Here is a 26766-nt window from a genome sequence, read left to right as displayed (position 1 = left end):
GATTTTTTCAAAAAAAATCCGATTTAAGATTTAAATCGATTTTTTTCTCCCTCTACTTAAAATCAATCTGCAGATGACAAAGAAATTGTTCAAAACAAGTTTTATTTTGTTTTGACTCATACACACACATGGGGCATGTACCATTATGATTTTTCATGCCAATTTTGTGGAAATATAAATTGGTTTAAGGTTGTTTTTCTTTGGGGGCTATATATTCAACAACAAAACGGATGCGTGAGATAAAGCTGTTTTCACACATACAGGTGGTAATTCACTTCTCGTTCCTCGCTAAAAGTTCAAATCATTTTAACGTTATTGCGCAACCTTGCCCCTATTTTCACCTGTTGCTGAGTAACGTACGTTAACATCCCGTGGTCTCTTGAATGTAGCATACCTGGAGCAAGCTCCTTCGTAGCGATAAAAACAAACGTCGAAGCGGAGCTCCGTGCTAAACAGCGGCGATTGCAAGTTGTTTAAGCCGCTACAGACCTCCGTCACAGCTCAGTTGTATCAGCGGCATTTAGTAGATGTGTTGAGCCGCTAAAGAATTCCTCAACACCGCCTCTGGTGCCCCGCATGATGCTCCTTCAGGTCAGCTGTAGCTGGTTGTTCAGTTACAGAGAATAGGTGACTCTCAGCCAGGGACAGTGCTCCGCGAGCGGCCGGTCATTTCGGCGGAGATTACAGATAAGTAAGTAATGAAACGACTGGTTCAGAAAATAATTAATGTTAGTCCCTGTCGCTGCCATGTTGTTTGTGTATCTCTATGGCAAACGCGCGGGGGAGGGATGAGCCCGTTTGGAGCTACGGGAGCCCAGATGGGAGCGTCGGCGGATGTTAAGGAGAAAATCGATTTTTCATTTAAACAAATCTACATTGACTACACATTCAAGTTAATCGATAAAATCGATTTATCGCCCAGCCCTAATATATTGTATTAATGTAAGTTCTCAGGGCAGTAAAATCTTCCCTGTGTAATTTAATATTTGATATAATCAGATTATTCTGACCAGTTCATTTGAACACTGTTGAACAAAATTAAGCTTCTCTCTCCCCCTCCCTTCCTCTCTCTCTCACAGGTATACTTCCTGTTCTTTGTGTAGCAGCAGTTTTTTACTTTCACTTTGTCTTGTTGTGACGCAGATGTTTGCTCCAAGTTAAACATCTGGTAAGTAACACTTTTCAGCTGATTTTTTTTTATCTTTCATTAAACTGTAAAAATGTGTTTAGTTGGGGAAGAGTTTAGTTTGGTTAGTGTTAACTGTAACAGTTATCAACTCGTAATCCTAACAGCCACCTTGTTCAGGATCACCAGCTGGAGCTAACCAATGCTAAACATGCTAACCATAATGGAGCTGTTTCCAAATCAATATTTGAGAAATCAAATGTAGCTCTGCTGACAAAGTGAGACAGGACTGGAGGTGATCTGTTAGTGTGAGGACAATAAATGACTCATCAAACATTACTGAAACTCACTTATTATTCATATTTCAAACACACAACTCATGAAAGAGTCTGAAGTCTCTAATGTTTATTCTGTACTGCAGTAAAAGTACTAATACACATACACTGCATTAGTACAAGTTAAAGTTGTACTTTGAAGATATTACTGAGTTAAAAGTAGTAGTGTATCAACGTAAAAGTACACAAGTATTACCAGCTAAAGTCATAAGTTCCACTTCCCTTCTTCCACTTCCCCTCCGCCCTAGATATGATGTAACAGCCTTTTATTTTTTTACCGTCATGAGCAGTAGAGAGTTGATGTTGCTGATCTTTATCTCATTAGATGGTCAGTTAGCTCCATCTAGTGGACAGATAGTAGAACTCCATCATCTGATGGGGGACAGATTAAATCATCAGTGTTAATTAAGGATGTGTCAGAACTTGTCAGACTACTTAGATCCACCTGGGCATCATGCATTGTATTCAAACCACAGCCATCTCAGCCAATCAACATAGAGGAAACACTGCATCTTCCAACTACTAAGACATACTAGGTATGTGTGTGCCTGAAGGAAAGAGCAGCTGATTCTCTGTTTTCTACAGTATCTGTGACATGTTAGAGAGGAATGAGAGACTAATGTGTCCTGTGATGAAAAGCTTGTTATAGTGACAGAGGTCATGTCTCCCAGCAGGTGTGGACTCTGCTATGAGTCAGTGTGAGGACAGAGAGGAGGGAGCCCCTCCCTCTAAAACCACTCTGTGTGGGGACCATGACAGCCAGACCAAAGCTCAGAGGTGAGATGATGATGGACTCTTCTCCATGTTAGAGCTCAGCACTCACATCACTCCACCATCAGGATTCACACTGAATATATATGTATATAATATTAACTATATATTTTATTAGTCAGAAAAGAGCCAACAACTGATTATCAACTGAGATGAGACAGCATCTTTCATCAGATTACATTTTGGTGAATAGTTACTGATCCACTGTCTTTGTTAGTATCAGGATGCAGCAACAGAAACCAGGACCTGAACCCAGCTGTGTGTCCATGAAGAGTGACCGGTCTATGGATCGTCTTATTGAGTTTAAAGATGGACAAGCTGTTGATGAAAGGTAAGAATTTAAAACTTTGTTATTATCACACTCTCTCAGAGCTTCATGGTCCAGGTTCGACGATGCCAGGTTTTGATCTAATGCCCAGTGATACCAGGACCAGAACCACCAAACAGATTAATTGATTTAAAGAAATGCCAATAAACCAGATCAGAACCTTTTTTGGAAGTCATTTTAACAGTAGTAATAATAACACTATATAAAGAGACCAAAACAACCCAACGCTAAGTTATACAGCCCTGCACACTGGACTTGAATCTTTCACTGTATCTGTGCTGGTTCCTCCTGCTCCATACTCCTCCTGCCTGTCCTCCTCTTCATCATTTTCCTTCTCATCACCACTATGACTGGACTTAACTAATAACAATAGAAACAGTAATAAACTTGAATACGTTGCATACTGTATTTACATACAAAATAAAAGACTTGTAAACTTGTGATAGACTAGAATTATCAGCATATATTAATGAGTTTAGTAAGTCATTGTTATAATAGCATAATGAATGCATATTCCTTCTCAAACCCACTTTGAACTAATGCACACATATTACTGCCAAACGTACCAATAGTGCACCTGTCATGTCTCTTCTTCTGGGTCCTGGTCCTGCTTCATCAGTGCGGCTCTCGCTGACAGTGCTGACCTTGGCCTTTCCACTAAGGAGCATGTCAGTTCATTTAGCGCATTTTGACACATCCTTCTCCAACAGTTTTTTCTTTTTAATCTCAACTTTTTCAGTTTTCTCTGTGTAACCAACAATTCAAAACTATCTATAACTTCAGAGGGAGGTGACATGGCTGAGGGTCAGGCTAAGCCAATCAGATTTTTTTTTTTCAATATATTTTTATTGAGCATCAATAATAATACAAAACATCCACAATGGGAAGCACAGCAGAATGACATTAAAACAATGCTCATGCTCATGTTTTTCTGGAGCAGTGAGAGGTTGAAAATGTCTACGAAGACATCTTCCAGTTGACCTGCACACACCTTAAAGGTGCTCTAAGCCATGTCACATGGTTTTTAGGCTACAACATTTTTTGTCACATACAGCGAACATCTCCTCTCTATCCGCTAGCTGTCTGTCCCCTGAACACACTGTAAAAAACATCTCCTCACTATCTGCTAGCTGCCTGTCCCCTGAACACACTGTAAAAAACATCTCCTCACTATCTGCTAGCTGCCTGTCCCCTGAACACACTGTAAAAAACATCTCCTCACTATCTGCTAGCTGCCTGTCCCCAGAACACACTGTAAAAAACGTGGTCTCTATAGACAGCCTAGGCTCCACAAACCCCAACAAAAACAATATGTGCCAACCTAGGAGGTTGAGTTGTTTGCTTTTCTTTTAACCAATCACAAACATCTTGGGCGGCGTTAAGCTTCGGACGCGACGGTGGCTCTGCAAAAAGTCTCCGGAAAGAACTTGTTTTGGTGGAACATTTGCACCCCACAAAAGAAAACGCCACATTCAATATTAAATGAAGTCAAATGTTGACACAACACAGTAACGTGAGCTATTTAAATGAGCTGATACATGGTTAAACCTCACTGGCTCTCACCAGTGTAGCTCCGTGTGTACATCATCCACAGCAATCCCACCAATCTTTCCCAAATGTCCCAGTTAGAGAGGAAATGCCATAAACATTATTTTTAAATCTTTACAATCATTCCCCAAAAGAACCAAGGAGGACTGCCTTGTTGCACGATCTTAATTTTTTGAAAACTTGCCATTTTCAGTTTGTAGCTTGCTAGCTTCAGAGGTGGAAGAAGTACTAAAATATTGTACTCAAGTAAAAGTACCAATACTTTGATTAAATATTACTCAAGTACAAGTAAAAATACCTATCTGAAAAATTACTCAAGTAAAAGTAATAAGTAGTTCATTTAAAATGTACTTTAAGTTACTTAGTTAAATTTTTTTTAAATGGGGGGGGGGGGGAATCTCTCCCATGTAGTGAAAATAGGACAAGGGGTCATATATCCAAAACTATTTTGTTTTTAATTAAAGAAAAATCTATACAAAGGTATACACATCTATACAAATGTATACACATGTAATAACAACATAACATGTTATTGAAGACCCTTAGAAAGGTAAAATCTGCAATTTTAGTTCAGACCACCCCATAAAATGTTTTCAAACAATCAATTGAAAGTCAAAGTACCATACATTGTTAGTTCTGAAGGCCATCCTTCTTTTCTTCACAAACAAACAACAATTATAATGCAAATCAAGACCAAATCACGTGTTTTGACTCCATAAATGGGTTAGACCCATAGACTGTTAATTATATTAATATAAACAGACCATAATGTATGATGTATTAGCTCACCTGTGTTGTTTACTTTATATACCTCTGATTGCACTGCTACCTTACCAAATCAGTCTCTGTTAAAGTATTCAGATGACTCAACTCTCCTGACCTTATTGAACAAAGGTGATGACCCTACACTGTATCAGGGCAATGTGGATTGGTTAGTTAAGTGGTGTGATAACAATGCTCTTATCATTAACACTGTGAAGACAGAGGAAATCATTTTTGGAATAACTCATAACTGTCAACTGCCCCTAGTGAAGATTCATAATTCAGAAATTAGTCAAGTCTCGGTCTATAAATATTTGGGTGTCATGATAGACAACAATCTCTCATGGACCTCTCCTATAGATTTCATCTGCAAAAAATACAACAGCGGGTTTATTTTTCTTCGTAGATTGAGATCTTTTGGAGCTAGCAGTCAAATCATCTCTCTGTTTTTCACATCAGTAATTCAGAGTATGATGCTTTACTGTAGTACTGCTTGGCTAAGTAGCCTCTCAGTTAAAAATAAAACAAAGCTATTTAATCAGATTAAAATTTGCCGCAAAGATTACAGGACTACTACCGTGTACTACCTTTCAGGAGGCTCACAATAATAGTATGCTTAGACTAGCCAGAAATATTTCAAATGACCCTTTACATGTCTTGCACAGTGAATATCAGCTTCTGCCTTCAAACAGACGCTTAGAGTTCATTCTTTTAATCGTATTAGACTTAAAAACTCCTTCATACATCAATCTATCCTATTGTTAAACCAGCTACATTAAACCCAGTGCAATATTTATTGCAGGGATATACATCTCCAAGACTCTGCCCGTGTGTATGTTTATGTCATGTACTGTTGTTACATATGTTTTCTTTGTTTCCTTTTTGGAGTTTGTCATTTGTGGTAATGTCTCATGTATGTTTGTTGGTGGTATTAATATTATGTATGTTTGGATGTTTTTGAACGAGCTACCCAGGGATGTACAAAGAATTTCAGCCTTTGGCTGACAATAAAGTTGTATCGTATCGTATCGTATCGTATCGTATAATGTTCACAGCCCAGACTAGCAGCTAGCTTCTACACACCTAAGTAGCCCGTATGAGCTAATTAGATGTATGTGAATTAATGTAGTCAGTCTCCTACATACGTTGTCCTCCGGCAGGGGTGGGCAATTAATTTTCCCAAGGGGCCACATGAGAATCAGGGACTGTTGTGGAGGGCCGGACCAATAGGATGAACTCAATTCTGCTCAATATTCATTTTATGTCACGCAACACGTTCTCAAACGTCTCTTTTTTTCCTCTGGGCATATTAGCGCAGCAGAGTCCACCAAACACTCTCTAATCAACTCCCCTTCAGAAAATGGCTTACTGTTTTGGTGATTTTGTGGTTTATCACAAAGCTGGTCCTGACTGCTGCATCCCTGGATGCCTTGTTGCTTTTGCAGCATAACTAGCAAAGCTTCAGATGTCGGTGCGCACTCTGCATCAGTCAAGTCATTTTTTAGGGATAACAGCTCATTTACGTCCATGCTAACGTCTCCCACTCAGTTCCAGGTCCGACCGTTTCCATGGGTCCGACAGTGCGACACATTGCAGTTGTTCTTCTACTTCTTTTTAATTGCGACTTGCAACCAGAGAAGAAGAACCTGCATACGTTCGCGCAAAATAAAAAATGCTGGTGCATTCAGGGTGCATTACAGCATTACTATGGTCTGGTGTAGTCATTCCGGGCACGATTTATTTTCTTCCTTTCGGTTTTTTTTTTACTCAGTAACGGATGGGATTTGTAATGTAGCGAAATACAATACTTCACTCAAAATGTAATCAAGTACATTTTAAAATACAGATTTTAAAAACTACTTGAAAAATACAAAATACACAACAAAACTACTCAATACAGTAACATGAGTAAATGTATTTCGTTACTTTCCACCTCTGGCTAGGTGTTGTTGTTTCCCGTAGCAAAGGGATTTGGAGAACGGCAACAAAAAGATCGGAAGGTGAAAGGCATGCACCAGATGTCAGACAATTATCCTGGAAATATACTTCTATTGATCCAGACTACTTCAAACTACTCATAGCTATCCGGAGCACATACCTGACTTATTGTACTTCCAAAATCCAAAAACCCTGTGTTGTAGGCATTTGTCAATATGCTACATGTCACGATTTTGATTTTAAATTCCAGAATTTATCCAAATGAGCTTTCAGTTTGGACTATCTAAATCAGGAGCAACATCTACAATTCCCCCAGTATTGTTTTCTCTCTACACCCTTGCCTACTTGCGCACGACCAAAGAAAAAAACAGAAACAAATTAGCTTACCGGCTGGTAGCGTGCAGCTAAAGAAACTGGGTAACATTTACTCATCAGAGTTGGAGATGCCGGAAACACAACAGAACTGGAAAATTCTCCTTCTCCCCTGAAGTCAATGGTGTGGGGACATTTTGCCTTACCTGTGAGTGAGTTATAGAAACAAACAACGAAGGTAAAACATGTTTGCTCCAAACAAATCCTCAAACTAATGGTGTATTCAATTGCACCTCTTTAAAAAGAAAACTGTTGTTGTGAAGTAACCTTCTGCCCTTTAGTGGCTCATATTGTGGCATTGCTGTCCCAGTTAAAAAAAGATTCTTCTTAGTCAGGATTGTTCGTACAGTAATCCTCGATAAGACGTTATCGATGCATTTGGTGGTGTAGCCAATGAACGCATCCATGTATGTGTCTAAACTATTGACCTGAAGCACATTACACTCCATTGTGTTACCTCAATAGCCACAGTTGCCATTTTGTCATCATAAGGACTATGCACAGATCATTAAATGTTCTTACACTTGATGTTGTCTCTACAGAGTTCACCAGGAGAGCTCAGAGGGCCTCGGTGGTCAGTCTGATCTGCAGCAGCAAACAGACCTGGACTCCATATTTATGGTGTGTACATATTAAAAGAAAGTTTTCAATATTAACTACAGATTAAATGATAAACTACCATTCAGATCCCAATAGTCTCCATGCTGCTCTTTTCAAACCAGCAGGCCTTCAGACAGAGATGAATCACGTGTTGAGTTCTTTAAACTAAATGTGGAGTTTATCATTCTGTTCCAGCTGTTGGAGGAAAGCATCGTCACTTTTGTAAAGAAAGAGCTGAAGAAGTTTCAGAAGGTTCTGAGTCCAGATTACCCAGAATGCTTAGAAAGTCAGAGGGAGGATGAGAAGGTTTTGGATGGTGAGGATGAGGATGAAGAACAGAGGAGGAGGAGCAGAGAGGCATTTCTGAAGATCACACTGCACTTCTTGAGGAGAATGAAGCAGGAGGAGCTGGCTGACCATCTGCAGAGCAGTAAGAGGATTTTAACAGATTTAAAAATGAGACATTTACTAATGTCTGAGAATATGCATTAAATATATGCTAATTATTTGAGGACATCTAATGTTGAAATATGTTCTTTGACATATTGATCTTCCTTGTTTGTGTGTTGTTTCAGGAAGTAATTCTGGAGTTTGTCAGCGTAAACTCAAGTCTAACCAGAAGAAAAAGTTCCAGTGTGTGTTTGAGGGGATTGCTAAAGCAGGAAACCCAACCCTTTTAAATGAGATCTTCACAGAGATCTTCATCATTGAGGGAGGGACTGCAGAGGTCAATGATGAACATGAGGTCAGACATATTGAAACAGCATCCAGAAAACCAGACAGACCAGAAACAATAATCAGATGTGAAGACATCTTCAAAACCCCACCTGGAAGAGATGAACCAATCAGAACAGTGATGACAAAGGGAGTGGCTGGCATCGGGAAAACAGTCTTAACACAGAAGTTCACTCTGGACTGGGCTGAAGACAAAGCCAACCAGGACATCCAGTTCACATTACCATTCACTTTCAGAGAGCTGAATGTGCTGAAAGAGAAAAAGTACAGCTTGGTGGAACTTGTTGATCACTTCTTCAGTGAAACCAAAGAAGCAGGAATCTGCAGGTTCGAAGAGTTCCAGGTCATGTTCATCTTTGACGGTCTGGATGAGTGTCGACTTCCTCTGGACTTCCACAACACTGAGATCCTGACTGATGTTACAGAGTCCACCTCAGTGGATGTGCTGCTGACAAACCTCATCAGGGGGAAACTGCTTCCCTCTGCTCGCCTCTGGATAACCACACGACCTGCAGCAGCCAATCAGATCCCTGCTGAGTGTGTTGACATGGTGACAGAGGTCAGAGGTTTTACTGACCCACAGAAGGAGGAGTACTTCAGTAAGAGATTCAGAGATGAGGAGCAGGCCAGTAGAATCATCTCCCACATCAAGACATCACAAAGCCTCCACATCATGTGCCACATCCCAGTCTTCTGCTGGATCACTGCTACAGTTCTGGAGAAGGTGTTGAAGACCAGAGCGGGAGGAGAGCTGCCCAAGACCCTGACTGAGATGTACATCCACTTCCTGGTGGTTCAGTCCAAACTGAAGAACATCAAGTATCATAGAGGTCCTGAGACAGATCCACACTGGAGTCCAGAGACCAGGAAGATGATTGAGTCTCTGGGAAAATTGGCTTTTGAGCAGCTGCAGAAAGGCAACCTGATCTTCTATGAATCAGACCTGACAGAGTCTGGCATCGATATCAGATCAGCCTCAGTGTACTCAGGAGTGTTCACACAGATCTTTAAAGAGGAGAGTGGACTGTACCAGGACAAGGTGTTCAGCTTTGTCCATCTGAGTGTTCAGGAGTTCCTGGCTGCTCTTCATGTCCATCTGTCATTCATCAACTCTGGAGTCAACCTGCTGTCAGAAGAAGAATCAACATCCTGGTTGCCTAATGCCTTCAGAGTCAAACCTAAGGTAAACAGTCTACATCAGAGTGCTGTGGACAAAGCCTTACAGAGTCTGAATGGACACCTGGACTTGTTCCTCCGCTTCCTCCTGGGTCTTTCACTGCAGACCAATCAGACTCTCCTACGAGGTCTGATGACACAGAAAGGAAGTAGCTCACAGACCAATCAGAAAACAGTTGAGTACATCAAGACAAAAATCAGTGAGAATCTGTCTGCAGAGAGAAGCATCAATCTGTTCCACTGTCTGAATGAACTGAATGATTGTTCTCTAGTGGAGGAGATCCAACAGTCCCTGAGATCAGGAAGTCTCTCCACAGATAAACTGTCTCCTGCTCAGTGGTCAGCTCTGGTCTTCATCTTACTGTCATCAGAAAAAGATCTGGACGTGTTTGACCTGAAGAAATACTCTGCCTCAGAGGAGGCTCTTCTGAGGCTGCTTCCAGTGGTCAAAGCCTCCAACAAAGCTCTGTACGTGCACACAGAACTATCCAAATTAATTTAGTTTTTCTTTAATTAGAATTTGTTTTTGTTTGTTTGTATCTGTGTTCTTATCTGTTGCTGATTCCTTTTCAGCCTGAGTGGCTGTAACCTGTCAGAGAGAAGCTGTGAAACTCTGTCCTCAGTTCTCAGCTCCCAGTCCTCTAGTCTGAGAGAGCTGGACCTGAGTAATAACGACCTGCAGGATTCAGGAGTGAAGCACCTGTCCTTTGGATTGAAGAGTCCACATTGTAGACTGGAAACTCTCAGGTTGGTGCTCATCTATTTGAAAAAGTTGTTATTGTTCTAAGTTGTTATTTTTTTCATATATTAATTATCGGATGGCCTTTCTATTGAATCTCTTTCAGGCTGAGTGGCTGTACATTGACAGAGAAAAGATGTGAAGCTCTGTCCTCAGTTCTCAGCTCCCAGTCCTCTAGTCTGAGAGAGCTGGACCTGAGTAATAACGTCCTGCAGGATTTAGGAGTGACGTTGGTATCTCCTGGACTGAAGAGTCCACACTGCAGACTGAAAACTCTCAGGTTGGTGTTCAGTTAATTAAAAACTATCACCCTCTGAGCAGTTATTTTCTTCCAATGTTGATTATTGGATTTACTTTTTATTGAATCCCTTTCAGACTGAGTGGCTGTGACCTTTCAGTGAGAAGCTGTGAAGCTCTGTCTTCAATTCTCAGCACCCAGTCCTCTAGTCTGAGAGAGCTGGACCTGAGTAATAACGACCTGCAGGATTCAGGAGTGACGCTGGTATCTCCTGGACTGAAGAGTCCACACTGCAGACTGGAAACTCTCAGGTTGGTGTTCAGTTAGGACCTGCGTAACAATGCAAGTTAAAGCAACATGTGTGTAACATTAATATTTTTTTTCTCGATTTGTGTCCCTATAGTTTCACAGTAATTTACTTCTACACTGCTATCATAAATATCGATACCTCTACACATGCATTTGTTATGATGACATTACTTGTAATCGAAATCTAGCGAGTCAACAACTCTGCTAACAGAGCCAAAGGTGCAACAACACAAGACATAGCAACCAGCTCATATTACTTAATAGTCCAACCACAAGAAGGCCAGCTCGCTGTCTTGCCCTTTTTTATTTCGCAAAACTCTCTGTAACGTCTAAAAGCAAGTCAGAGTTGTCTGGCGGAAGCTCGGCTACTCTGTTCTGGTCTCTCTTCCTTTACTCTTTTCAGCTTACCTTCACTACACGCTGAGGAATACTCAAGCAAATGTGACAATCCCCTTTTTGACAGTCTCACTACATTGTGTATGTGGATCTGCATCTGCACATGGGGAAACCAGACTGAATCAGGATAGGCATGTCCACAACACAGACAGACATAGAAACAGTTATCAGGAGTGCTGCTCTTTATTAAACTTGTTTTAACTGTGATCATATGGTGGAAAGTTTTTTTAACAAAAGTATGAATATACCGTATTTTCCGCACTATAAGGCGCACCGGATTATAAGGCGCACCTTCAATGAATGGCCTATTTTAGAACTGTTTTCATATATAGGGCGCACCGGATTATAAGGCGCATAGAATAGAAGATACTGCAGTCAAACGTTTGACTGGGGTTGCGTTATGCATCCACTAGATGGAGCTGTGCTAAAGGGAATGTTAACAAAATAGTCAGATAAAGTCAAACTTTATTAAGCATTCTGACAACTCCGTTCACTCCCATGGTAACGTTGTTCAAACGTTAATGTGCATATTAACAATATCTCCCAGCCTTGCTCACTCTTCTCCCAAACGTGGAGGGGAACATTTCCCTAATTCAGTAAACACGTAGTAAAAGAAACAGTCTGATACCACTAAATCAAACGTTAGTGCATAACTCAACATTGTTCAGTTACGTATAACATGTAAAGCTCACTTTTTCAGTTCATTCCCTGTCCACGAATCCTTCTAATTCTTCTTCTTCATTGTCCGAATTGAACAGTTGGGCGACTACGGCATCCAACCTGCCCGGCTCCCTCTCGTTGCCTCTCGTTGCCTGGCAGTTCAGAGATTATTCCTGCCTTCGTGAAAGCTCGGATCACAGTTGAGACTGATATATCAGCCCAGGCGTCCACGATCCGTTGGCAGATAGTGGCGTAAGTCACCTGGCGCTGTCTCCCAGTCTTGGTGAACATGTGTTCACCTTCTATCATCCACTGCTCCCACGCAGCTCGCAGTCTAGCTTTGAACGCCCTGTTGACACCAATATCTAGCGGTTGGAGTTCTTTAGTTAATCCACCCGGAATGACGGCAAGCTCCGAATTAGTTTGCTTCACTTGTTTTTTTTATTAAACATTTTATTATTATTAAATTGTTTTTATTGGTTTTTCATACTGAAACATTTTGACAGAGCGCCTTGAGCGCCGTGTACAACCAGTATGGATCAACCAATTAACCAATTGATCCATATATAAGGCTCTCCGGATTATAAGGCACTGTCGTTTTTTGAGAAAATTAAAGGCTTTTAAATGCGCCTTATAACGCGGAAAATACGGTAATAGTGCGGAAAATACGCCACATGTCTTACAATGCCTTGTCTCTCTCACAGTAAGATATAACATAAATAAATTCAAACCTCAGCTTCTAAGGCCTTTCTGCTATATAAAAATACAGTATATTAAATAGTATAGTGTCTTTGACACCGGAATGTATCTTCTCCAGTAACATTACACATTTTTCACATAATTAAAGTCAACATCAAATACAGTGACAGTTACTTGCCCATGGGGAAACCAGACCAAATCAGGATAGGCATGTTGACATCACAGACAGATACATAAAGGTCCTACACAATGCACAGTAAGTCAAAACGGAGAAATAGCATTAGAAGCAATGCAAAATAGGCTACATTTAGCATTCAGCTCTGAGTCTAATATTAGTGACTCACTAATTACGCTGGGTTTGTACAGGCAGCTTCAACAACAGCAGGATGGAGCGATTCAATGCATTCCCAGTCAAAAACCGATACTAGCATAAACCTTCCTTATCTAGCTGCTGCAATAAATACGCAGAGGAAGAGAAATCAGTCTCCAAAAAATCATCTGATTATTTATTTGAGCTTTAGAATGTAATCACTGCAAAACAATTATAAAATAAGGTTTATTTATCTTTCTCTCTTTACTGGACAATGACAATTTACAGTAGCTACACACCACTAGTTCTTGTTGTGTACAGCTAGACTGTAAAGCCCCACCCATTTCTAGCACTAAGGGTAGTTGTTATATAATTGCTCCCAGGTTGTGGCCAGGTCGTACCTGAATTGACCGTGTGTGTGTATGTGCATGTGCGTGTGTGTGTGCATGTGTGTGTGTGTGTGTAGTCTCTCAGGCTGTATGATCTCAGAGGAAGGCTGTACTTCTCTGGCCTCAGCTCTGAGATCCAACCCCTCCCATCTGAGAGTGCTGGACCTGAGCTACAATCATCCAGGAGACTCAGGAGTGAAGCTGCTTTCTACTTTACTGGAGGATCCAAACTGGAGACTGGACACTCTAAGGTATGGACGGATAAACACTTTTTTTTTGTCACAAACTGAGAAACTCTGGTTCTTGTTGAATGGAGGATCTAAGTGAAGGTGTATTACAGGGGTTCTCAATCTTATAACACAAATACTGATTTGTACTCAAGGTCAAAGGTCCGGAATGATTCGATTGGCATTACCAAAATAAGATTTAATCAACTTACATATCATTTTTATGCAACATACTTTCAAGTTGAGAACTCACTTTTCCTAATCAACTTTTGTAATGTTACAGGTAGCTGAAATTCGGTACCAGTACCAAACAGGACCTATTTAGGTAGCTTATAAAATAATTGAATTAAGTTAGAAAAATAAGCAAAACCTTTTTATCCTATCTACATGTCATTTATTTAGACCATTTTACACACAAACTAAATAAAACCCCTCCAAACCTCCAGCCTTTCAGTCTGTCATCAGGGCATAGAGAATGCTGTTGTCCATGTCTCACAGTAAAGCTGCCTACACATGATAGGCGGCAAAACCTCTCCGCGGCGGTTGTTCCATTGATTTCCTAAGGGGAGGGCGGTGGCGTCCAACTATGCACTGCGCTACCCCTGGCGTCACGCACCGCAGCTCAGATTTGCCGCTTTGTGCTGTGCTTAAAGTTCAAATTATTTAAACTTTGACCTAGTTGCTGCTGATCTTTCGAAGGTTCAACCAATGAGATAATGGAAAGTCGTTACCTAGCAATGGGAAATAGCTTCCTTGCCACCATTGATGACGTTTCCCTGCGCTGCGCTTGAAAATCGCGTATCATGTGTATGGGGCTTAAGTGTAACCACACCGTGACAGCTTTAGCAACATTGCCCTGACTTTGACTTGAACAAGCTGCAGAGTCAACATAGTCTCTCTCCGTCTCATTTCACACTATGATGGTTAAACCTCGCAATTATCCACAGCCCTGGAGTATGAAGTTGATTATGTCTTTATTTCTTCCTGCAGGGTGGACCATGGTGGACCGCAGAGACTGAGACCTGGTTTGAGGAAGTGTGAGTGTGTTTTAAGTTTGCTCTAAGAGAACTCAGCTCAGTGTTACACTAGTTTAACCCCTTCCCGGCGCTGGAAGTATATTATAAGATGAGGTTACTTTCTATTTCAATGTTTTACTGAACAGGATGCTGTGTGCTTAGCAGTTGATGGTGAATTGGCTAAATCTCCTTTTACCAGTGGATGTTATTATTATAGGCATAAGTAACTATGAAGAAATAATCAAGAAACAATAGCACGGTGCCTCCACTGTTGAACTACCCAACACACTATAAGCTATATCGGTATTTCCCCAGAAACAAATGTCAGGTATTTTAAATGTAAACCGTAGTGAAATGAAATGTTCAGGACAGTCAGGTAAAATGTATAACACAAAGAAATGTGTTTTACTATTCTGGATTATCTTTTTGTGTCGTATTCAAATATTTTGTTTTAGTCTTTTTTTCAAGATATTCCTTTAAGTTATACATAAACATCTTTACTGCTTTTACAGTCTCAAATAAAACTCTTAACATGTGCCAATGCACTTAAAAATCCCTTAGAGAAAATTATTGCTACCAATACATTCAATGGCGTAACAAGCCAACACCGGGCCCTTAAGCAGGATAATCAAGGTGGGCCCCCCTACTATAGCACGTGGTGATGGCGCAATGTCCACGAGTAGGCTACCATGAATAGGACAGGATAGGATCATAGAGACACTGCATATAAGAGATGAGATGACTGACAAAATCAGGAGTAGCCTACATGCACCACAACAACAACAAAAACACGGGTGAATGCACACCATAACACATGAGAAACACACAAGGGCATCCTTCCAGGATTTCGCGTCCTTTTGTTGAGATTGTTGCGGCCCAAAATGTTAGATTTCACGGGAGCTTTTGTAAAAAGTTGTGATAAAAGTTGCAATGTCTTTTGTATGTTTGTTGCAATGAAGTTGTAGAAGACAGTGAAAGTTGCAAAAAATATAGATATATATATATATATATATATATATATATATATATATATATATACAGTACTCATTCAATGTGTTTCCTTTTTATTTTCATGACTATTTACATTGTAGATTCTCACTGAAGGCATCAAAACTATGAATGAACACATATGGAATTATGTACTTAACAAAAAAGTGTGAAATAACTCAAAACATGTCTTATATTTTAGATTCCTCAAAGTAGCCACCCTTTGATTTTTTATTAATAAGGGAAAAACTTCCACTAATTAACCCTGACAAGGCACACCTGTGAAGGTAAAACCATTTCAGGTGACTACTTCATGAAACTCATTGAGAGAACACCAAGGGTTTGCAGAGTTATCAAAAAAAGCAAAGGGTGGCTACTTTGAAGAATCTAAAATATAAGACATGTTTTCAGTTATTTCACACTTTTTTGTTAAGTACATAATTCCATATGTGTTCATTCATCGTTTTGATGCCTTCAGTGAGAATCTACAATGTAAATAGTCATGAAAATAAAGGAACAAATTGAATGAGACGGTGTGTCCAAACTTTTGGCCTGTACTGTATATACTTGTTTTGGGGAATAATAATTATTATTATTAATGAATTACTCTGGGCTGAGATTTCCTAGGGAACCTTACCAAAAAGGCTCAGGATGCTGCAAATGTTGGTATAATATGAAAGTGGCTGGTGGATTTAAGACAGAAAATAATAATTTATTGAATTAATCAAATAAGAACAAATATGTCACTATCAGTGGCTTGTTGATCTTTACATTGTTAGTTAATTTCCTATCCTGGGCTGGGACTATGGCGTTATATTACTGTCACTAGTCAAGAGCGCATTATTTCAATTTGAGAGCATTTCTCACTGATATTACGTTCAGATTTCTTGCTCTCACACTCAAATAGTAACTGCTCGCGCTCAAAACCTTGCTCTCACACTCAAATATTCACTGCTTGTGCTTAGATTTGCTCTGCTTGTGCTCAAACTTTCTGCTTGGACTCAGATATGTTGTTGTTTGGACAGATTTCCTGCTCTCAGCTTTGAACCTTCTCCTCGCACTCAGGCTGATTCTGCTCGCTTGCAAATTTTCTGCTCTCGGATCTCTCCTGCGCGCTTGGATTTTTTTGTGTTATAACTGTGCCAAAAGTCAACAACCAATAGAATGCCAGCTGTATGTTGACCAATGAAATGATCCCTGCTCCGTTGAGGGTGCGTTCACTTTACGTTAGAACGTCTGTTGAGGGCGGCTGCACTGTAACCGATAACTGTAACCAAGTTTATATACCCCCGCGCCGTTCATTGCTTTATTATAAGTATATGTCAACAATGTGCACAGAATGGTCGACGCACTTTCACCTGCACCCATCAGGAAACGGGAGAAAGCTTTGAAGTGGGACGTATGAAGTTATGTCCACAACTACGAGGGTGAGTAACATAACTTAACCCTCATGCCCTCCTTAAAAAAACTTACTCTCGACACCTTCGAGGCAAAAATGTCCACGCACACAAAAACTGTTATTAAATCATCATATATCAATATTTTTTTCTGCTTTTTTTTCATAAATCACTTAAACAACTTGTAACCTAATCAAAACTACCAAACATTCAATCATTTTCAGGATTTTAACCCTTTAAATGCCAGTTTATGTATTTGAAGTATTTCATTTTTTATTACAAAAAACACAAAAAATGATTTTTTTTCCATATAATGAATAATATCTAGATTTGGCTTTGGTGGGGATTAGAGGCTTGGATATGTCAAAGATATGCAACAAAATTAATTTGATTGCATTAGTATTTTTTACATAGTTCCAGATACTCCCTTTCGACACCTTCGAGGCAAAAATGTACATGTCCAAAAAACTGTTATTACATCATCATATATCAATATTTTTTTCTGCTTTTTTTTCATAAATCACTTAAACAACTTCTAAATTGCTCAAAACTACCAAACATTTAATCATGTTCTGGATTTTAACCCTTTAAATGCCAGTTTAAAATCTTTGAAGTAACAATTATTTATGAAAAACCCAACAAAACATTAATTATTTTCCATAATAGGGGAATGGGGCTTTGGTGGGGATTAGAGGCTTGGATATGTCAAAGATAAGCAACAAAACTTATTTGATTGCATTAGTATTTTTTATGTAGTTCCAGATACTCCCTTTGGACACCTTGGAGGCAAAAATGGCCCCATTGACTTCCATTATAACCACATGTTTTGATCTCACTGCCTTTACAGTATAAAACCATGCATTCTGTAATGTCAGCATTTCATTTGGAAGAAAACTAGTCATATTTAACATTTTTACAGTATTTCACCAGATTCAACCATTTTGCCCTTGTAGGCCGATGCATGTGTGTGTGTGTGAGTTTGTGTGAACCTGTAAGCAAGCAATGATCACTTTAGGGCTGAAAAAAGGCATCTTTTGAAGGATGCATTTCATGTGTCTTTGAAGACGTGCTTGAATAAAAACATTGTAGCATTTGCTGTAAACTGGCACTTATCATTTCAAATGGTTTGTGGGACATGGTAGCCCTGAAGACTGGTCCCCCACTATGGACATCCCACAGGCTCCGGGTGGATTCCCCTTTGGACCGGTACACACCAGCCAGGTGTGAAGTCCCATGTATGTTCGACTCTCTTGAGCATCCACATCACTCCATCCTGAGATTGAACGCCTCCCGTGTAGGTTTGTCATTTCCTGAATCAGCTGGATCAAGTCAAGAGTGAAGAAAAGGTCGAAAGAGGATGCCACATCATGGATTCTTGATATGGCATATCTCGTGGGCTCTGACATCATGCCGGTCGCTGCTTGAATATTGGGCAGCGTCTCAGTATTAGATGGAGACCAGACTTGCCAATTCTTCACTGTCCATTCAATGTTAGGATGGACAGGATCTTCAGTGTCCTCTCCACTTTCAGAGGAAGGGTTAGAGGCACTCACAGAGTTGGAGGACATCAGTGACCATTTTGTCAGACTCCAGAAACTTGTGTCATCTTCAGATGAGTCCTGCAGTTGGCTGGAAGATAAAGGCTCCTTCTCTTTGCTCCAGGTCTTTCTCCTTCTCTAGAGCCAGGTGCATAAACTCACTAATAGTTGTTTTTGTTTACAACAAATGCAGGAGACAATGTTTTTATTCAAGCACGTCTTCAAAGACACATGAAAGGCATCCTTCAAAAGAAGCCCTTTTTTCACCCAGATTTACACAAACTCTCTCTCTCTCACACACAGACACGCATGCATCCACACACACACACACACACACACACACACACACACACACACACACACACACACACACACACACACACACACACACACAAAAAAACACAAAAGGCTCCATAATATAACTGGCAAAAGTAAGGTCGCTTTTTTCACCACTAAAATGATCATTGTTTGTTTACAGATTTACACAAACTCTCTCTCACACACAGACATGCATACATGCATGCACACACACACACACACACACACACACACACGCATACATAACACACACACACGCATACATACACACACACACACACACACCCACACACACACAAATATACATATATACACAGACACACACACACAGACACATATACACATACACACACACACATATATACACACACACACACACACATCCACACCCGCGCACGCGACTTGAGCGCGTCTTACGCCACACACACACACACACAGAGCTCCATAATATAACTATAATTTCATGCATCGTACCTACAAGGGAAAAATGGTTGAATCTGGTGAAATTGCAAAAAGTTTTCTTCCAAATGAAATGCTGATATTACAGAATGCATGGTTTTATACTGTAAAGGCAGTGAGATCAAAACATGTTGTTATAATGGAAGTCAATGGGGCCCGACCATTTCTGCCGCGAGGTGTCCAGAGGGGAGTATCTGGAATTACATAAAAAATACTAATGCAATCAAATCAGTTTTGTTGCTTATCTTTGACCTATCCAACCCTCTAATCACCACCAAAGCCCCATCTACATATTATTCATTATATGGGAAAAAAATATTTTTTTGTGTTTTTTTTTATAAATAATGACATACTTCAAATACATAAACTGGCATTTAAAGGGTTAAAATCCTGAAAATGATTGACTGTTTGGTGGTTTTGATTAGGTAAGAAGTTGTTTAAGTGATTCATGAAAAAAAAGCAGAAAACAATATTGATATATGATGATTTAATAAGAGTTTTTGTGTGCGTGGACATTTTTGCCTCGAAGGTGTCCAGAGGGTACAAAATGAATCATTTAAGTATAAAAGACATGTAAGAGTAAAAAACACGGGATTTAAAAAATTTGACTGAAAAGAAGGATTCCTACAAAATTTCACACCATAAGAAGTAACACAGCAAAAATGATCACAAAATGAAAAAAAAAACTTGAGTAAAATGTACAAAAATGACCAAAGAGGGCATGAGGGTTAAGCACCAGCTAGCTAGCTAACATATGGCGCTAGCATATAGCCTAGCTTGATGTCCATAAACAAATAGATTTTCTTTATTGTATAGCTAGATTGAACGACATATGACGGACTGTATGTGTATATGTGATGACCTCACTTTGTATTTTTTCCTCGTTTGGTTAACCATGTTCCTGGGATTTGGCTGATTTCATTTTAGAGCCAGTAGTAAAACCTAAACTGTAATATAACTGAAAGAACACCAGAAACTGGATTGTTTGTGTCAGTTTTTGCATCACTGTTGTGTTGATCAGAATTTAGTCTTCATTCCTTCATATAACATTAGTCTGAAAATGATGAATTCATATCAGTCTGTTTAAAAAGTTGTAACATTAAGTACAATTTCACCACTATAATAAAAACAGATCTAGAAATGATATATTCTAAGCTAGCCGTGAACCCCCATTTGGCTGCTACATTCCCAGTGTTAGCAAATGCTAGCTGGTCTGTTAACATGAATATTGGGCTGCTACATTCCCAGTGTTAGCAAACGCTAGCTGGTCTGTTAACATGAATATTGGGCTGCTACATTCCCAGTGTTAGCAAATGCTAGCTGGTCTGTTAACAAGAATATTGGGCTGCTACATTCCCAGTGTTAGCAAACGCTAGCTGGTCTGTTAACATGAATATTTGGCTGCTACATTCCTAGTGTTAGCAAACGCTAGCTAGTCTGTTAACATGAATATTAGGCTGCTACATTCCCAGTGTTAGCAAACGCTAGCTAGTCTGTTAACATGAATATTTACAAGCCTCCAAGCACAGACGTCACACTTTAAATCCTACCTGTTGTCTTTCACCATCCACTTATTTAACTGCTGTTGCATCCCTTGACATGCTATCTCCTTTTCCCTCTTTCTTTTTCTATTTTTAGCCCCCGACAGCTTTTTTGCTTTATCCATCTTTTTCCATAGACGACACCTCACTACTGTACCTGCTCGCTCAGCGCTCGTGATGTTATGAAACCTACTATGGCCACACCAAGACCGGCCCTTCAATAGCCCAGGTCTGGGCGTGGCCATAGTAGGGAGCTCCCTCTTCTACAGTATGTTAACATTCTATGATGGGATCTTATGACATAGAGCACCTTCTCTAGCCTGTTAGTCCTCTACAGTGTTATATAATAACACTGAGGAAATGCAGAAATGATTTAGAAATGATTTCGAAATGCACAAAAGCAGCTAGATATAAAAAATCTTTTTTAAATCTTTTTTTTTCTTCTTTTTTTTTACCATCGCTTTGGCGCCCCCATGGTGCTGCGCCCCTATTCGGCGCATATAGCGCATACCCACTTTTTGCGCCACTGGTAACAGGGAGGAGAATTTGTTGTTTAGTCGTTAGTGAAAACCAATATTGACCTTGTAGTTGAAAAAGGAGCTTCATATAAGAATGACATTTCCTCCTATAGAGTTCGTTCAGACGCACTATGAGGTTGACACTTTTTCTTTTTTCACTTTTTTCTTCCATCCTAATTATGCTTTTAAAGGAAAGTTTGACTTGGGTACATTCACAAAAAGACCATAAGTTGCATTTTGGCGAGAGTTACGCTTTAACGAAGAAGAAAAGAGCTGAGTAGAGTCAACGAGCTGGATTGGATGGGAAAAAAATGAAACCCAAGTACTGAACTGTTTCCTCCAACAACAGAGCACTCGCTGGTCTCTTTTCTTTCTCTCTCTCCTGTGAAATAAAGCTGCCTTCAAGAGCAGTCGGAAACATCGAGATCTATAACGTTCTGATGGAAAACAGTAACTGTGAAATATGAAGTCTACTTTTTCTTTTTGTGGGGTTTAAGAACACAACAGGATGTTACACAAATGGGCTGTTTCAGTGACACTCCCACTGTGGAGAATCGCCCCGTTTCTTAACGAAGACTAAAACAGCCGAGTAGAGTTAACGAGCTGGACTGATGAAACCTCTGCAGGCTGCAGGTTCACCAGGCAACCGTCTGTGTGGCACTCAGGTCCGGCGGCGGAGTCCCTCCTTATCCAAGACAGTAGTCACAGCAGCTAATTAACACTGTCCTCCATAGGGCCGCACAGTGGCCCTCATTTATGAAACGTGCGTACAATCTCACGTCTGGTCTGAACTCGTGTATGGAAGTTTTCGCGTCAGTGTGGACTTGCGGTGCAGCATATAATCAGTTTAACAGGAGAAGTAGTCATCAGTTGATCACTTATCAGCAATGGCAGATCTGGCTCTTTTAGAAGACCTCTATGAGCCGGTACAACAGTGGTACGTGCACGGGCCACGGTGGAGCGCTCCATCAGATTGATTAAGGGCAGATGGCTCGCATCAGCGGGGGGGGACCCGACTATACACGGCAGAAAAAGTCTGCAACATTGTTTTAGCCTATTCCTCGCTTTTAAAAGGTATAGCCTATAGTGTTATGTTTGGCAATGATATTTAATACAGGAAACATGACTATGCACAACATTTTTATGTATTCTTCAGGTTTTCATTTCTCTGTCGTGAATGATTTATTTCTGCCACTGACCGAGTTATTTCGGCTTGTTTTTCCAGCCCCTCTGCTGTCAGGAGACAGGGTCGAGGTGGTGGTCCAGCACGGGGGGGGGGGCACACCTACATGTAGGCCTAAGAGATAGAAGCCTGTATATTACTATTAGGACTATAATAGAATACATATGTCAAATGTATAAATTAGATAAACTTCAGCTGGAGTCCGATTTACTGCGGCAACACTGTTGACCTCATCAGTGATCTCTTTCCATTCCCCATTCTTTCTCCAGCCTTTATTACCAGTTTTCAGGCTGCCAAATAGTACACACGTTAGTAAAAATGAACCTGAGATATCAGGGTTTCAATCTCCACCTCTGAAAAGTGCCACTTCCATTCCTACGCTCTGATTGGTGTGATACGAACGTTTCATGAATCACACATAAAGCCTGTCATAAGATGATTTCTGCGCTCATATCTGGTTTCTATGTTTGATACGGTTGATAAATGAGGGCCAATATGTTGTTTTATCCTCATCTCGATATCAAATGCCGCAATAAACACACCACGAAAGACACTCAGAGATTGTTTGAGATAGTTAGAAGAAAAGATCAGTAGAAAACTTTAACACTTTAAAATATAACCTATATAGCCTTTTATGTTCAACTTAATGTTCAGTTGGTTCAATACAAGAATGTTGGCCAACAAGCAATTTGGCCTTTAACATCGGTTTATTCATTGTAATAATATTGTTATTGCAATATTCAATCCAGACCATAGGCGGTGCAGATATGACTAGGCTACATTATTTTTACCATGTGTGCAAGTATGAATACTGTGTGAGGATTGGTGTGTGTGTGTGTTTATGTGTGTGTTAAGCTGTGTGTGGTGTATTTGGCCTGCTGCATTACTCTTCTACAAATAACAGCTACTGTATGAAAGCTGCAGTAATGGTTGTCTAAACCCGGCTTGTTGGCTGCTATTTGAAATATGTTCGGTGGACTAATCACAGTTTTATGGTGCTGTTGTCTCGGCAACTCTAGTTTTAACTTTAGTTAAAATAAATAAATCAATCTCTCTCATTCACTCGCTTAGTAAACCGCGTCAGAGGTGGGTGTGTATCTGCGTGTATGTGTGTGTGTAGGCTGTGTGTGTCAAGAGAAACTCTAAATTTCAGAGCACCTGTTAGTTTTCATTAAATGACGTGTTCTTAGATTTCTGAGGACGAAGGAGAGGCTAGGTTCGGATTGAAAGATTAAGCAAGATGGTTTAATAAAACAACATGAAAAACGATAGTCAAGGCACAAATGTTACACTGCAGCTGACAGCGGACTGAATCCATGATTCTCCTTGCGGAGTCACATAAAAACAGTCCTGAGATCGTCTCAGGAGCCCACATTTATCCTGTCCCTCAGGATAAGGACACACCTGAATTTAGGTTTACTCCAGGTCACAAACTAAGGTTGATTATCATGGAAGTGTTGATTATATTCAAGTTTACAGAGTTTGCATTTCCTTTGTTCTAACCCAGACTTGGCACCAGGAGGTTGGAGACTCAAAGAGACGTTCCTCTTCATATGTTAATAGTTGGTTTTAACCTAATCAATTTAACCAAAGACAGAAAGAGAGGGGGAGAGAAATAACCAGCTGTTTTTACCTTAGTAGGCTAGTCATTCTAGATTCCATTCCTATTTTCATAACCTGACTGCAGCATACAATTTATTATTTAAAACATAATACATAAGCATAGTTTTATCTTTTTACAACCTAACACACCCTCACTGAAACATGGAGCGACCCCATAGCACCAGGAAAAGAAAATCTCTGGCACCACCACAGCTCTAGTCCTCCAGAGAAGTCCTGGTTCCTCCCGGTCCTCGGTGAAAGCTGCTGCTGGTGTTTACAGCTGACTGTCCCTCATGGCGGAGCTAGCTTAAACATCAACAGTTAACAGTTAACACTTTTACAAAGCTAGTGGAAACAAAAACACAGCTAACCTGCCTGAACTTCACTTCAAACTACGGGATAACAAGTTACCAAACTGAGAGTTGAACACGACTGCTGCAAAAATGATACTTGTGCCAAAACTTTAAAAGTCCATTAGTCTCCAAACATGAGTCAGCTGGACATTAAACTTAGTTTTTCTCTCCTCTGCTGACTGCATGGTTCTCCCTCCAACGTGCTCTACGTGTCCTCTCTGACTTCCTCCTTTCTTTTCTACTCCCCAACAAAGTCTTCTGATTGGCTAGGAGTGTAGCTATACAGAAAATAATTCACTTAGATTACTCCACTGAAAATACATTACACTTCAGTTCAAAACAAAGCATTATGGGAAATGTATTTTCCATTGTATTTACCCAGTTATGAACTGAAACACCATTTATTCATGTAGTTAACTGTATAAAAGAAACACTTTATTTATATTTATTTAACAGTATTTGTGTATGACCAAGACTTGATTTTTACATTTTCTTGCCTGAAGTACAAAGATAAATTTCTCTCATGAGATAAGTTTCTGTTTTTGTGGCTGGAAAGATGTTAGGATTTAATGAATTAATTTAAAATCCACAAACAGAACAAACTGAACATGTTGATCCAACAGAACTAATAAATACATAAATACATTAATCAACAGTCGAGCCAACAGAAAGCTAACTTTGTTTCTTTATTTTTTATTCACACATAAGTTAAGTTGTTATGTTCAAGTAGCCTTCAGTTTTCTTCTCTGGATGGTTTTCATAAATAAGCGTTGAAAAACCTGACAGTTCATTTAATATCATAAAGATGTTTAAAAGGTGAATAAAGTCAGTTGAGGTAGATTTATCTTCCAGTTCCTCCCTGATGGGAGACCTGGGGCCTATTGCACAAAAGTAGAATATAGAAATCCAGGATAAATGAAAAAGCGCAATCGGTTGCACATTTGCCGAGCCAGGATAAGTAGGTGAAGCTATGTCAAGCCAGGTGTAGATAGCTGGGATAAGTGCACGTTCACGGCTTTATTAAATAGATCACGGTATCGATCACAGATTTACTGATGCAGAAATGGAGAAGACGTGTGCAGCATATGTTTCACCCGCTGAGCAGCAGCTTCTAATGGAAAGTTACGAGGAGGTGAAACATATAATATGCAAAAAGGGAAATACGGCTGTTATCAAACGAAAAAAAAGCCCGACAGACAATAGCGGACCGACTGAATACGTATGGATTTAAAAAAATCTACTTAGTCACTCCACGTTTTAATTGCTTTAATATGCTTGTTTTATGTGTTGGTTTTATTGCTGTATCTGTTTTTATGCGCTAAATGTGCTGGTTTTAGTGTAAAGTGTCTTTGAGTAGCCTGTAAAGCACTATATAAATAAAAAAAATAATAATTCTTGTTCCTGGGAAATTTATATGGACTAGGCTTAATTTCAAAGCTTATTCATAATGCGAGAATGTTTTACAATCATATGCACAAATCTCCATAAGCTATGTCTAATTCTAAATATCTTTCTACAATTAATGTTTATACAGAACAAGCATGACTGGACAAAAACTAGAAAAGGAAGTGACTTCAATACACACTGTAAGCATATCTGTAAAACAATGTAGCCTGTTATTATTCATGTTTTTTTTTCTCACTCCCAAGCTCCAAGATGACAAGTGACAGCACCAAAATAAAATGATTAAGAAGCTTTGTGGCATTCCAACACATTCTCACTCCTATTTGGTAAAAAAGGACGTTTGATCAGGTGCCATTGTCGTCGTTATTGATGCAAAAAGTCTGTTAGAGTCCGCTGCACGGTGTGGGAGGATCCCCCTGCCTCCCCCCGCCCGCCTCTCTTGCACGAGCGGGGGCACATTTCATAGCAGCGGAGGAAAAGCCCATTTCCTCCGTATTGTCCCACTTTTTACCATTACCATCTCAACAACAGCAGTAGTAGGATTTAAATCAAACTCGTGACAGCAATATTGACAAGTAATGCATGTTAATAAAATGAAGCAGAACACATTCAGAAGACAACGGAATAACTGTTAAACACGTTTATTTTGGATCAGAGCGTCAGCTGATTTAACACATCAGACTCCAGGATTAATCTTAGCCTGCCTGTTAGCCTGCTCTGTACCAGGCTAGCTGCAAAGAATAAATCGGTTACTTGGCTGGGCTTAATTCAACCTGCTTTTGTGCAACCAAG

The 26766-nt window shown here is 39.9% G+C and overlaps 1 protein-coding gene across 1 annotated transcript in view; it reads left to right on the top strand.

The window, feature by feature from the left end:
* The first annotated feature begins 941 nt into the window (after positions 1-941).
* Positions 942-26766, top strand: part of LOC120570713 (NACHT, LRR and PYD domains-containing protein 12-like) — a 565262-nt gene continuing 539437 nt past the window's right edge. The window contains exons 1-3 of the mRNA XM_039819198.1: positions 942-1168; positions 2133-2238; positions 2450-2563. Of these exons, the coding sequence (XP_039675132.1) occupies positions 2150-2238; positions 2450-2563 (203 nt within the window). The 5' untranslated portion in view covers positions 942-1168; positions 2133-2149. The remainder of the gene's footprint in view (positions 1169-2132; positions 2239-2449; positions 2564-26766) is intronic.

The sequence above is a fragment of the Perca fluviatilis genome, chromosome 2 (genome assembly GCF_010015445.1).
Source record: "Perca fluviatilis chromosome 2, GENO_Pfluv_1.0, whole genome shotgun sequence".
Taxonomy (NCBI): domain Eukaryota; kingdom Metazoa; phylum Chordata; class Actinopteri; order Perciformes; family Percidae; genus Perca; species Perca fluviatilis.
The sequence above is the reverse complement of the archived record's forward strand: the minus strand, read 5'-3'. Positions and strand labels throughout refer to the sequence as shown.